The sequence below is a fragment of the Papio anubis genome, chromosome X, assembly GCF_008728515.1.
Source record: "Papio anubis isolate 15944 chromosome X, Panubis1.0, whole genome shotgun sequence".
NCBI classification, from domain to species: Eukaryota; Metazoa; Chordata; class Mammalia; order Primates; family Cercopithecidae; genus Papio; species Papio anubis.
Genome location: NC_044996.1, coordinates 135,689,262 through 135,703,486, shown reverse-complemented (window position 1 = coordinate 135,703,486; position 14,225 = coordinate 135,689,262). Strand labels below are relative to the sequence as shown.

General features: G+C 49.9%; 1 protein-coding gene across 1 annotated transcript in view; it reads left to right on the top strand.

The window, feature by feature from the left end:
• WWC3 (WWC family member 3) overlaps positions 1–14,225 on the top strand; it is an 83,867-nt gene that overhangs the window by 58,735 nt on the left and 10,907 nt on the right. Inside the window, exons 11-17 of the mRNA XM_031660544.1 lie at positions 2,869–2,989; positions 4,510–4,584; positions 5,263–5,349; positions 6,315–6,507; positions 8,070–8,243; positions 8,657–8,808; positions 10,056–10,221. Of these exons, the coding sequence (XP_031516404.1) occupies positions 2,869–2,989; positions 4,510–4,584; positions 5,263–5,349; positions 6,315–6,507; positions 8,070–8,243; positions 8,657–8,808; positions 10,056–10,221 (968 nt within the window). The remainder of the gene's footprint in view (positions 1–2,868; positions 2,990–4,509; positions 4,585–5,262; positions 5,350–6,314; positions 6,508–8,069; positions 8,244–8,656; positions 8,809–10,055; positions 10,222–14,225) is intronic.

Below are 14,225 nucleotides of genomic sequence, written 5' to 3'. Positions count from 1 at the left end.
CTGGTGGTAGATTCTTATATGACATCGGTGGTGGATTCTTGGACGACACTGCCGCCTAGCGGTACCTTTTATGATGTTGCCACCTGGTGGTGGTTTTATATATTACGTATATTACGTTGTTCCAAGGACACATTAATTTGTGTCCTTAGAAACTTGAAATGAGGGCCGGATTGGGTAGCCAGCTTCAGGCATGGATACAGGGGGGCCCCTTGCCTCCCCTGCCCCATCATGTATCAGCTGTGCTTGGAACATTGCGGTCTAAGTTTGGCCCCAGCAAGTCTTAGTAAGACAAAATTTTTGTAAGCTAAAAAATCAAATTGTCCAAACTTGCAAACCAGCCTCTGAATGATTTTTTCCTTGTGTTTTCAGTCAATCAGAGGAAACAGAAGGCAGGTCAGAGGAGTGGGGCAATACACTGTGATCTTTCATACTATTTACGTTTTTGTTGCAGTTTTGTCTTCCCTGGATTTTAAAAGTCAAATGTGTTGTGATTATGAAATACTTAGCTATTGTTACCTACCCATTAGTATTTGCTAATCAAAACCCATAAAAATCTTGACTTTGCTCATCTATTTATTGATGCTTTTATGATATTGATACTCCGTTTAATGTTGTTGGCTTAGATTCTCCAGTGTTTTCACTTTGTGTTTTTTTTTTTTTTTTAATCTCTTCTCATGCGGCTCGACAGAAGTGCTCACTGTAAGTGGCCTTGGGAGTCCCCTCGCTCAGTGTTGTTGCTCAGGCCCCAGGCACACCTTTGTGCTGTGAATGGATGTGTTCAGGATGGCTGGGGTGTGGCCAAGGAGGATTATCTTATAGCTGCGCTTCAACACAACTTAGCAATTGGCTTTATCGTTATCTCATTGTTAATATTCATGGTGGCTACTAAAGCTGTTTAAGAACTTTCCTAGAAGCTTTCACTGTTCATTCCCTGTATGTGTTTGTTTCTGGAATGTAATGGTGTTCATTGCTGTCATATGCCACCTGGCAGCTTTGCTATGCTGTGGTTTTTACTATATTTTCTTCCTTTTTACCAAGCAGTGTTCACATCTTTGGCTCTTACTGTCTGTCTTGAATGATGAAAAGGGAGTAAAGAGATTTTTCACATGAACATGGGGAAGATTTGACCCTTGTCTCCCTAGCACTGCTCCTGAGGGTTCACCTCTGTGCCTTGAAGCCCCAGGGCAGGCATCCAGGGTGTGGAGTGTGGAGTCTGTGCTTTTTCTCAGCTGGGGCAGTTGCCAATGGGACTTGCTCCTGGCAATTCCTACTTCCACCTACCCTGTGGGTCCGGTGACTCAGCCTGGGCTTCGAGGATTAGCTCCTTCATTTCTTTCCTCTCTGCATTGACTTCTATGGCATGATGAGAGGGAAACATGGCCAGACTTGTGCCCTGGGCTGGGGTGGTTGCAGGTGCTTAGGCTCGTTACCTGGTGCCGTTTCCTTGCAGGCATCTACAGTTGGGTCTGGGGACCTCACGTGTCAGGGTGGGAATGCAAATGGTAGTGGCGGTTTCCTTTGCTTGGGATTGATGCAGTGGATGGAGGGGCTTCCATTTGCAGTTGAGGGCCAGGTGTTTGGGTTCTTCCATGTGGCAGGGATAAAGAGGAGAGCTGGCCTCTGGAGTCCTGAGCTGTCTGAGAGGCAGTGCCTCTGGCCACCCCAGGATGGAGGCCGGCTTCCAGCCCTGGCTGATGGGGGAGAAGCAGCAGATTCCCCAGACGTGGTATGGCAGACCTTTGGAAGTTTCACTTGGCCTCCACTTGACCTCGCGAGGCCAAAGGCCACAGCCCCATGTGTTCCATGTGCTGTTGAACGTGTTTGTGTTTCATTGGTATGGATGATAATGTGGTTGAAAGGAGAGATGGTCACCAGTGGACTCAGTTTAGGAAGGCACAGAGGTCAACACTTTCCGTTTCTAGAACTTAGCCAAAGAAAAGTGCGGAGATGGAAGCGGGGGCTGGCTTTGAGTGGTGGTGGAGTGCCCAGCCGGGGCTTCCAGTTCCATTCCGTGTTCCAGCCGAGCACACCCGCCAGAAAACAGACTCCTGGGCTCACAGTTGCATTTAGCGCAGGAAGATTATATACCCGTTTGTATTGGTTTTGTTAAAAGGAACTTATTGCTCTGAGGAAATGGGTAGAAACGGCTGATGAAATGTTAAAAGGGAACATTTCAATGGCTATTTTTGGCTCTTGAGTAAAATAGATGTGAAAGATAAAATTAAGCAGCCCAGGAATAGTAGCATGCTAACCCAGAAGGGCGGCTGGGAAGGCTCCTGCCTGAGGTCACTGAGACAGCCAGGCTTGAGCCCCAGCTTCCTCCCCCGGGGCCACAGGCCTCCCAGGTGGCGTTTTCAGAGGATGAGTGTGGGTTCAACTGTGTCCTCTGCTTTGAAGGTTGCTAATTTTTCTAGGGTTTATTTGGATAATTAAAATGTTTTTTTCCTGAGTATAAAAGCAGTATTTGTTGTATGAAACATGGGAAATACCCGACAGCATAAAGAAGGCAGTGAAAACCATGACCTCTTGGCGAGCGCTGCTGCTGTTCCCATCGGGCGAATGCTGCTTTCCTGTCTCGTGAGCGTGAGCGGCTTTCGGAAAGCGCCATTTGAGGGGCTTATCATCATCATCTTATGTTCTGTGTGCTCATGAAGGGGGTGGAAATAGATTTATGAATCCAAGAGGTAGCCAGAAGTTCATTTCTTCAATTTTCCAATATGAAAAACGACTAGAGCGCAGCATGTCTCTGTGTGTGCGTGTCCCGGCGAGTCTCTGGAACACTCAGGGACGTAGTGTGTGCTCCAGCGTCAAGGACCCCGGTCCCCGGTGCTGTTATTTCCTGACCCTGTGTGTGTCCCTTACTTGCAGCAGTGACTCTTCGAGAAGACAGTGCCAAGAGGTTGGAGAGGAGGGCACGCCGCATCTCCGCATGCCTGTCGGATTATTCACTAGCCAGCGACAGTGGGGTGTTTGAACCTCTAACCAAAAGGTGTGAAGCCAGTCTTACTATTTCCTTCTTCCTACGCAGAATCACCTGTGTTACTGGCAATCACAAAAAGATTCCGTACCGAAACTTTCATACATTGACACTTTATTTGTCCAGGGGCAGGATATTTTTCTAGCTTCTTCACCTTTGGGTGGTTGGGTTTTAGAAAGAAGTCTTTCTCCCTGACCCTCGGGGCCTAAGGCTTGGGTCTGATGGAGCTCAAAAAGGAGAATCAGTGTATGGGAGAGCCCTGCTTTGCCGGAAAGAACATTCATTCATTAGAAATTAATTTCCTCCCTCCCTCCCTTCTTGTTTTCTTAGCTATAGGAATGGTTTCACAATGACACAGCACCTTTTGGAATTCCATGCTTTATTTTGATCGGGCATCGTTGATGTCATTATTTTTTCATACAATTTAAGTCTCCAGTATCTAGAAGACAGTTCACTTAAAGTTAATTTTTGAACATTTCCCCAAGTATCACATGTGGTTTTGAAAGGTGTGCAACGTTACTTTCTTCTTTTATTTGTTGTTTGTTTGTTTGCTTGAGACAGGCTCTTGCTGTTGCCCAGGCTGGAGTGCAGTGGTGCAATCATAGCTCACTGCAGCCTCCAACTCCTGGGCTCGAGCAATTCTCCCATTCAGCCCCACAGGTATCTGGGATTACAGGCATACACCACCGTGCCTGGCTAATTTTTGTATTTTTAGTAGAGATGGGGTTTCATCATGTTGCACAGGCTGGTCTTGAACTCCTGAGCTCAAGTGATTGGCCCGCCTCTGCCTCCCCGAAGTGTTGGGATTATAGATCTACTCCTCCACACTTGGCTAATTTTTGTATTTTTAATAGAGACAGGGTTTCACCATGTTGGCCAGGCTGGTCTTGAACTCCTGGCTTCAAGTGATCCACCCGCCTCAGCCTCCCAAAGTGCTGGGATTACAGACATGAGCCATCATGCCCAGCTGCAAAGTTATTTTCCTAAAACAAGAACAACATAAAAAAGAAATAGGCTGGGCACAGTGGCTCACGCCTTTAATCCCAGCACTTTGGGAGGCTGAGGTGGGCGGATCACCTGAGGTCAGAAGTTCAAGACCAGCCTGGCCAACATGGTGAAGCCCTGCCTCTACTAAAAATACAAAAATTAGCTGGGCGTGGTGGCGGGTGCCTGTAATCCCAGCTACTGGGGAGGCTGAGGCAGGAGAATTGCTTGAGCCCAGCAGGCGGAGGTTGCAATGAGCCGAGATTGCGCCAGTGCACTCCAGCCTGGGCCACAGAGCCAGACTCTGTCTCAGAAACAAAACAAAACAAAACAACAACAACAAAAAACCCAGCAGTTTGTAGGCAGGTACCCAGTAAGATGCCTCATGGATTCTGGGGGCCTGCCCTGTTCCTTCAGACACATTATGACCTCATTGACTTACGTCACAACTTAAGAAAGCCCTCTTTTAGCATGAGAGAGCTTCTGCAGAATCTGTAGCGATCGGTTCCCTCTGGAATGAAGTTGGTTGCATTTACCCCTGTGTTCAGGAACGAAGATGCCGAGGAGCCTGCCTACGGAGACACGGCCAGTAACGGAGACCCCCAGATCCACGTGGGACTCCTGTGAGTACAGACCCTAGCCTGTTGCCCCTCAGGCTGGGCTGGAGACCAGGTCCACCCCATGGCTCTCACCTGCACACACAGGGCTGGAGGGACCTTTGTTACCCCAGGTCTCAGGTGAGGGGACAGAGGTGGCAGGAAGCAGTGACGGGGAAAGGTGGCTCCACTGTTGTCTTCCAACACGGAGATGCACAACTGGGAGCCGCCACTTCCTGAAGCCGGGGGCTCTGGCAGAGTGCGGCCTTCGGGGACGGTTGTGCCCGTGCCTGCCGGGGCTTGATTCTGCTCACTGCAGCCCGGGTAGCAGGCTCCCTCCCTCACCCTCAAGGAAGTAATCTGCTGGTTGGCAGGACAACAATTGTTGGTTTCTAATTAGAGTGTCAATAAAGGCAGTGACTGTGAGGTGCCCCTGAGGGAGACAGGTGTTTGGGTCCCAGCCATTTCCTTTGCTCACTCTTTTCACTGCAGTCCAGGGCTCCTCCACCCAGCATGGTTGGCATTTGGTCATTGTTTGTTGCGGGGACTGTGCTGTACCTGGGCTTTACCCACTAGGTGCAGATGTGCCCTGGGGATAGGGTGGGGCAGAACCCCAGGCAGTAGATGGCCACTGCTGCGGTTGAGTCAGAAGGATGGTTTCACTGGGAGGCACCTGCCGTCCGTGACTCATGTCTGGTTTCCTAGGCGCGACAGCGGCAACGAGTGTCTCCTCGTGCACGTGCTGCAGCTGAAGAACCCGGCGGGGCTGGCGGTGAAGGAAGACTGCAAAGTGTAAGCCAGGCCCCAGGGCGCTGGCCAGCTGGCCACATGGCTGAGGAGGGAAAAGACAGTTTGGGAGCCTGAATTTCCAGGAAAGCACCAGGAAGTGTCTGTCTGAGGTGTAAAGTCTTCAAAAGAATCTAGTGAATGATTTGAGGCCGGTGCAGGTGCCAGTGCCAGTGCCCAGCTAGTGTGTGCCGTGTTGGCGCAGAGGAGCCTTTTGCATTCTCCTGGTGCTGGGGATGGGGTTGCTGATGCTGTCGTGCTCTGCTCTGTGATCTTGAGAGACCTCTGGCTGGGACCAGGGCGTCCTTGACGGAGCGGGGAGGAGAAAATAGGCGTCGGGAGCAGCTAGTGCCTTTGGCCTCAGTCGTGGGGCCGCTGCCTCTCTGAGCTCCATGGCTCCAGATGGGGGCCTGATGGAGGGTCCCACTTACCCAAGCAGGTGACCATGCCTATAATGGTCTGTTCAGGGCACAGGGTGGGCCCCCTTTGGCGAGTGTTCTAAAGGCCTTAGGACCCCTGAGTGTGAGCAGCTCGGGGCTTGGCTGGGGTTTGGCCACCCCAGTGACCTCTGCAGTGCTCACAGATGGCTCAGCCCCTCCCATGTGCCAGACTTGGGGCAGGGAGGGTGGGAAACACGGGCTACCCCATGGGTGATGGACTGAGAAAGCAATGGGGGAGCCGTGCAGAAAGAGCTGAGGGGCAATTCCCAAAAAGATGGGGAGCAGCAGGGCCTGGAAGCGTCCACTGCTTCAGTCCTGGCTTGGAAGGCATCCTCCTTGTGGAGGACTTCCCCTATCCTTGGGGTACATCGGTCTATGCTTAGTTGAGAAAGGAACTTTTTGCAAAGGACTCTGAGACTGTAGCTACAGGTGGGGGCTCTGCGCGCATCGTGTAGGTCGTGCCTGCTCTGGGCCCGAGGCATCTGTGAGCGCCGCCTGCACGTGCTCTTCCCTCCCCCATTCTATTTGCAGCCACATCCGCGTCTATTTGCCACCACTGGACTTGGGCACGCCCAACACTTACTGCTCCAAGGCTCTGGAGTTCCAGGTGCCGCTGGTGTTCAATGAAGTGTTCAGAATCCCCGTGCACTCCAGCGCATTGACACTGAAGTCACTTCAGTTATACGTGTGTTCGGTGACTCCGCAGCTGCAGGAAGAACTGCTGGTATGGCGCCAGGCGCTCCGCCCGCCCCCGGCCTCCTTCCTTCCTTTGTGTTTCAGTCAGCCGGTCTTTTTTGTGTGTGTATCTTTCTTTCCCTTGTTTCTCTTGTACTCTTTTGTGATAATTTCTTGGTTTTTGTCTGTCTTTGCCTTTTGGCCTCCCTCTCTCTCTTCTGCCTCCGTCTCTGGTTCCCTCACTCCTTTCCCCTCTGCCATCCTTCCTTTCTCCCGTGGTGGGTTGCTTAGAAGTTGTGATCTTCTTAAGTATTTCTGCGGCTGGAAATACAAACAGGGATGATCCAACCAGTGATCTTGTCAAGTACGTTGTACTTTAAATGCGTCCTCTCAGCTAGTACTCACAAACCCTGTGGGATGCCTTTGCGTCAGCCCCATCTTCAGTCCAGGGAACAAAGTAGGGTTGACAGATTTAGCAAATTAAAATACAAGACAGTCAGCTAAATTCAAATTTCAAGTAAATTATGGATGTTCTTTAAAGCGTAAGTATTTCCCATGCGGTGTTTAAGACTCACAGGGAAACCCTGTGTTGTTTATTTGAAGTGCAGATTCACCGGGGTGCCCTGCATGTTACCTGGCAACCCTGGGATGAGGCCTTAGGAGAATCCGCAGTTTGTCCTCAGTATTCCAGCCATCCAGGGCCCATGCCAGGGTTGGAAGCCAGGGTGGATTCTTTCCATGGCCGGAGTGTTCTCCCTTGGTCCTCTCCCCTCAGCGGCACAATTAGGGCATGTAGAGTTCAGCAGTCGTTTCTTATTTCAGAAATTCCTGAGCAAATCTGCCTCATCAGGGCAATAGAGCTGTGAGCCTGGCCCAGAACTCCGGGTTGCCCATTCTTTGCCCTGTCTGTTCCCTTCCCAGCACTTTCTGATTGGGTGGAACAGACGACCAGGGAGCCACCCATTAGACTCCTCTGCAGTTACTTTCATTGTGCTGCAGTCCTTTAAGTAACCCCGTCTCTACTACAAATACAAAAAATAGCCAGGTGTGGTGGCACACACTTATAATCCTAACTACTCGGGAGGCTGAGGCGGGGAAATCTGTTGAACCAGGGAGGTGGAGGTTGCAGTGAGCTGAGATTGCACCACTGTCCTACAGCCTGGGCAACAGGGCGAGACTCCATCTCTGTCTCTCTGTCTCTCTCTCTCTCTCTCTCTCTCTCTCTCTCTCACACACACACACACACACACACACACAAAGATTGAAGGGTGAAGTGAATTTTTTTGAGACCGGGTCTCTGTTGCCCAGGCTGGAATGCAGTGGTATGATTTCAGCTCACCGCAGCCTCCTAAGTAGATGGGGCCACAGTTGTACATCATCATGCCTGGCTGATTTTTAAAATTTTTGTAGAGGCGAGTCTTGCTCTTTTGCCCAGGCTGGTCTCGAACTCCTGGGCTCAAACAATCCTCCCACCTCGGCCTCCCAAATCCCATGCCTGGGATTACAGGCATGAGCCACCTGCCCTGCCTTAACTGAATATTTTAAAGGACTCTAGTCATTATGGTGAAATCATTCAGTGCCTGTTCTGACGTTTCTTTAATACCCCTGCAGGGCATTGCTCAGATTAACCTGGCTGACTATGACAGTTTGAGTGAGATGCAGCTGCGCTGGCATTCCGTCCAGGTGTTCACCAGCTCTGAGCCGTCGAGGACGCGGGAGCCTGGGTGTGCGGGAGAGAGCTCCGCCCGGGATCCTGCACACACCATCTCCATCTCCGGCAAAACGGTACTTGGCCCTGCTCTAAGGAGCTGATCGCTGCTGCCTTCATGACCCTGAGACTGACTTTGTCTTTGGGAAGTCATTTCTTAGAAGTGTCTTTGTAGATGTGAGTTAGTATAGTGGGGTAAAGGAGTAGTTTCCATACGGCCATTGCATGAGAATTTTTTTTTAATGCAAACGTGTTCATGGTACACATGGTCATGGGTGGTACATGGGTGGTACACTGGCTACTTTTAAATAGGAGCCCTCAGAGCTGCAGAAAAAGGCTACATGAATGCCTCCACCACAGACCTAGCTAGGGTGAGTTTCTTCTCACGGAAGGGCAGCAGAGTGGCCTCCTACCTGTGCCATGTGGACACCTGCTGTGTACACAGGGTCTGCTGGCCTGAGCTGTCCTCACGCACCCCCTCCTCCTGCAGGATGCGGTGACAGTGCTCCTGGCCAGAACCACGGCACAGCTGCAGGCGGTGGAGAGGGAGCTGGCCGAGGAGCGGGCCAAGCTGGAGTACACAGAGGAGGAGGTCCTGGAGATGGAGCGCAAGGAGGAGCAGACCGAGGCTGTATCCGAGCGGTAAGCGCTAGTTCAGCGGGCAGGCTCCGGCTCGTGCCCTCCCTGGAAAGGAGCATGGGTGCCCTGTGGTCAGAAGGCTCGTGAAAACTGTCATGGGAAGCACATTTTCTCTGGGGAGACAGCCAGTGTGCCAGGCAGCATAGCTGTCTCTGAGATGCACTTGCTTTCCTCAGCCATGCCTCCATAGAAGGTGCTGGGCAATCGTTAGGTACCACTGCCCAGAAGTTGATTCTGGAGGGAATTGAGTGCTGGTCTGGATGAGGGCAGCTCCCTGAACTCTCTCTCCTGACTCTCATGTGTGCTTTTCACCTTTTCCTTCTGTCTGTCCTGGAGTTTCTTGTCAAGAGTGGGGCTGTTGAAGTACTGCCCTCTCCCAGGATTGGATACAGTAAGGTCCCTTAAAGCTGTTGGATTTTTTTTCTTTTTTAACACCTTTATTGAGATACAGTCTACCTCCCATACAGTTCACCCATTTAAAGTGCACAGTTAGGTGGTTTTTAGGACTGAATGGGCACAGTCAATTTTACAGCATTTTATTTTCATCACACCCTCTCTGCCTATCCCTAGCCAAATGCGCTCCCAGGTTCCCCTCTGATTCCCTGCAACTACAAATCTGCCCTCTGTGTCTATGGACCTGCCGGTCTGGACACTTCCTACAAAGGGGGTCATGCGGTGTCCCTTTCTGCTTCACCTGAAGCAGCCTGTTGGTGAATCCTTGGCCCCGTGGAGACCTGCATGTGATAGATGAATGATTCCGGTGAATGGGCGCCTCTGGTGCCCTGGCTTGTGTTCATCGTCTCTGGAGGTGCTGTACATATTGCTGTACTTCCACATTTTTCTATAAAGTGCTCCATCTTTCCAGGGCTTCCTGCTGCTTCCCGATGGCTTTCCCTGAGCTTAGTTTACAGAGGAGTTTATTTTGGGGAGCGATAGTGCATGCAGAGGGGAAGGTGTTGTGTTCAGGGATGGACAGGAGTTGGGAGGGGTTTGGGGCTGAGTGGTGCAGTTTTCTGGAATCTTCAGTGGCTGCCACTGGTGATAGAGAAAGCCCCTCTTAAGGAAAGTCCTTCAAGAGCCATCTTCCCTGGAAAACAGAAGCACCCTTTTACTTTATGAGAGACGCAACAGTCTTCAATCATTGGAAAGAAATAGGTTTTATTGCATTACCTCTACTACTGTGCTCTAAGAGTAGCATGAAATACGTCCTGTTTGGTGACCATTTGGGCTTCTGCCATGTCCGCCTTCAGGAGTTGGCAAGCAGACTCGGTGGATAGCGGCTGTAGCAACTGCACCCAGACCAGCCCTCCATACCCAGAGCCCTGTTGCGTGGGTATCGACTCCATCCTGGGCCACCCATTTGCTGCTCAGGCAGGGCCTTACAGCCCAGAGAAATTTCAGCCCTCACCTCTTAAGGTAAGTAGAAAACATAGGGGATTTTCCGGAGCCCCTCACCCCCAACATTTTGCCATATGTACCAGGTACTGCCCTGGAAGGAGAGGCTGTGTGCCCCCAAATTCTTCGTGGGAAGTGTGAGGGTATGGGGGAAGATGCACCAAAGGCAAGCAGAGCCGGGGCTCCTGGGGAGGAGAGCCACATGGCTGACCTGCACACACACCTGGTGGCCCGGGTGTTGGGCACAGGAGAATGTCGTGGTATAGAATGGACACTGCTGTTGGATTTGAGGGCCACAGCTAAGGCTGGGTTTACTGTGAGCTGAGGAAAAGAAGTGAATGGCCTCAGATCTGTAAAGGGCTTGAATAGGCACAGCTAATCCATTCCCACCTTCAGGGACAAACGAGGCTCCGGAGGGTTCATGAGTCCCACAGGTTTTGGACATTTGTAGTTCCTCTTCCCCTTTTGTGAAATGTAGAATAGTGCTGTCCTTTTGCCCCTTCTGCTCATCTGCCTCTAGCTGTACAGTCACCCTGTCTTTAGGGGAGAAGTCTCATGTTTACAGCGCCTGTGAAGTCAGGGAAGACACTGTCAATGCTGTTTCGAAACTTGGTTTCCCCACTGTTCAGCTCACAAAAGTATTTTATCACCCTCACGCCCCTGCTCTCACCCAGAAGCACAAAGTGAAATCTGCCCCCGGCAGCTTCCCAAGCTGTAACCCACAGCAGGTTCTTAATTATTGTTTTGGACCAGGTTGCTGGTCATGGCCCTTGTCCAACTTTCTGAAATCTCAAAAAGCAGCAGCCCAAGCCAGGGTGAGTGGCCGTGGGAGGGTTATTTGGTGTTTCCCCTTCCCTCAACTTTTAGTTTTGAAAAAGCGAAATCTGTGGAGAAGTTGCTAGAATAATGCAACAAATACCTATACACCTCACCTAGATCCCACAGTTGTTAGTTCTTCACCACATTTGCATTCTCCCTTTCTGTGTGGGCATCACAGATACAACATTAGTATAGTGGGTGAATAGGAAAAGAAAAAAAAAGCAAACAAACTCCCACCCTCGAGAGGGAGACGCCAGAGGAGACATCGCTAGCGTACGCTCATGTCACAGAGAGCAAGGGGGCTTCTGGAGAATGCAATGGCAGGGAAGCGGGCAGACACCTGTAGAGAGGTTTGCAGTTTTAGAAAGGGTTCACATTTAGAAAATGTCAGGATGATAAAAGGGTACAACTGCTATGGAAAACAGTATGGTGGTTCTTCAAAACATTAAAAATAGAACCACCATAGGATCCCGCAGTCCCGCTTCTGGGTATATCTGGGTGTATATCTAGAAGAATTGAAAGGATCTTGAAGAAATAATGTGCACACGCATGTTCGTAGCAGCAGCATTATTCACAGTAGCCAAGAGGTGGAAGCAACTAAAGTGTCCATCATGGATGAGTGGATAAAGAAAATGTGGTCTATCCATGCAATAGAATTATTCAACCTTAAAATGGAAGGAAATTCTGTCACGCTGCAACGTGGATGAGCTTTGAGGACTCATGCTGAGTGAATAAGCCAGTGTGAATATTTATTTAGTCTTCAACTCTTTGAGTTGCATGTCTCCTGGCATACAACTCCTAAAATCCTTAGAATCTGAAAAAAAATCTTTTTAGGTGCTAATGAATTGACTGGTGGCTGGTTAGAAAAGCACAAAAAGACAAATACCATCGTGAGGTTCCTGGAGTAGTGAAATTCACAGGGCCGAAAAGCAGAATGGTGGCTGCCAGGAGCTTGGATGGGGTGTAGGGCTGTGTTACAGAACGGAGCTGGGGTCCGTTCGCCTGGTGCAGTAAAACCACGTGTCTGCACGAAGGTGTTTTGCAGGGGTAGAAAGAGGGTGTTTATTTGCAGGCGCCAAGCAAGGAGATTTGGGCAGCTCACACTTAAGACCCGGCCTTCCAATGCCTTGCAGGGAAGGGTTTTTAAAGGCAGAGGTAAATTTCAGGAAAGCAGAAGTCACAGGCAAAATCCTAAACCAATCTATGGAGGTTACACATTGCTTTTGGCCTAGAAGGATAGCATATCTTGATGTGGGGGCTTACAGGATGTAGGTGGATTCAAAGATTTTCTGATTGCAATTGGTTCAGGAGGCAAAGCTTTGTCTAAAAATTTGGGGTCAGCAGAAAAGATAGTTAGCTCTGACTTGTGGGTGTGACTCCCTGCAGACCTCTCAGGAAGAGATTCAGAATAAAGAGCAAGGGTCAGAGTACAGTCCTTAGCTCCACCTTATGTGAGTTCTGTGCCAGCAGGTCCCTTTGGTGGGGGGTCTGGGTTTCTGAAAGACAGTTAGGCACATAGGTTAACATGTCTTTGGTTTCTCTTTTTTCTTTTCTTTTCTTCTCTTTTCTCTCTTCTCTCCTCTCTTCTCTTCTCTTCTTTCTTTTCTTTTTTGAGATGGAGTCTCACTCTGTCCCCCAGGCTGCAGTGCAGTGGCGTGATCTCAGCTCACTACAACCTCCGCCTCTTGGGTTCAAGCAATTCTCATGGCTCAGCCTCCCAAGTAGCTGGGATTACTGGCGCCCATCGCCCTGCCCAGCTGACTTTTGTTTTTTTGTAGTAGAGATGGAGTTTCATCATGTTGGCCAGGCTGGTCTCAAACCCCTGGCCTCAAGTGATCCACCTGTCTTGGTCTCCCAAACTGGTGGGATTACGGGTGTGAGCCACCACGCCTGGCCAAGATGTCTTTAGTTTCTCTAGGGAACCAAACATCTCCAGACTCTAACTTGCTTGGCTATTGTTTTAGGCTACTATTACCTTCTTGCTTATCAAGTTACTTACTTACATCTCAGGGATAGCAAGGTACCTGGAATTTCCTTTGAAAGAAATTGATTTTCCTTTATGTCCATGCTCGGGAGGTCTGCAGGCCCCTAAAACGGGGTCTCTCCTCTGTCTCAGGAATGGGAATGGGGAGTTGTTTTTTAGTGGAGAGGGCAGAGTTTCAGCTTCACAAGATAAAGAAGTTCTGGAGATCTGTTGCACAACAATGTGAATAGACGCCACTGAACTGTGCCTGTACAAATGGTTAATATGGTAAATTTTGTTGTGTGGTTTTTTCCCCACAATTTTTTGTGTCAGGTGTGGGAGCAGCCGGTGTGTGTTGTGGGGTGGTGCTGAGGATGAAGGGAGTGAAGTGGCCAGATCGTGCAGCGCCCACTCAGGACCCTGCCTTTTCTCTAAGGGCATGAGAAGCTGGTGGGTTTTGAGCTCAGTGGCCACATGATCTGACTGAAGCTTTTTCATTAGTGTTTTCTAAAATTTATTGATTTGAAGTTCACATAAAGGGAAGCATTTTAAAGTGTATGCGTCAGTGGCATTTGGTCCACAGTGTTGCTCACCCACCACCTCTATTTAGTTTCCTGATGGAAACATCACCCCAGAGTAAAACCCGTCCCCATTGAGCAGTCACTCCCATTCCCCCTTCCCCCAGCCACCTGCAGCTACCAAAATCTGCTTTCTGGTTATGGATTTACCTCTTCTGGATGTTTCCAGAAGTGGAATCATATACTATGTGGCCTTTGGTGCGTGGTTTCTTTCACTCAGCACAATATTTTCAAGGTTTATTTACATTTTAGCGTGTATAAAAACTCCATTGGTTTTTATGGCTGAATACTATTTCCTTGTGTGGATAAGACCACATTTTGTTGATCCATTGATCTGTCAATGGACATTTGGGATGTTTCCACCTTTGGCCTAGTCAGTTTTCCTGGCATGTCCCTGGTTGCTATGTTGAGAATAGATCGAAGGGCAGAGAGGTGTGGAATTGGGAAGACCACTGAGGCATCTACTGCACTCATCTGGGCATGAGATGATGGCGACTCAGGTGAAGGGTTGCTGACAAGCACTCAAAACCCACTTGATGGCCGGGCGCGGTGGCTCAAGCCTGTAATCCCAGCACTTTGGGAGGCCGAGACGGGTGGATCACGAGGTCAGGAGATCGAGACCATCCTGGCTAACACAATGAAACCCTGTCTCTACTAAAAAATAC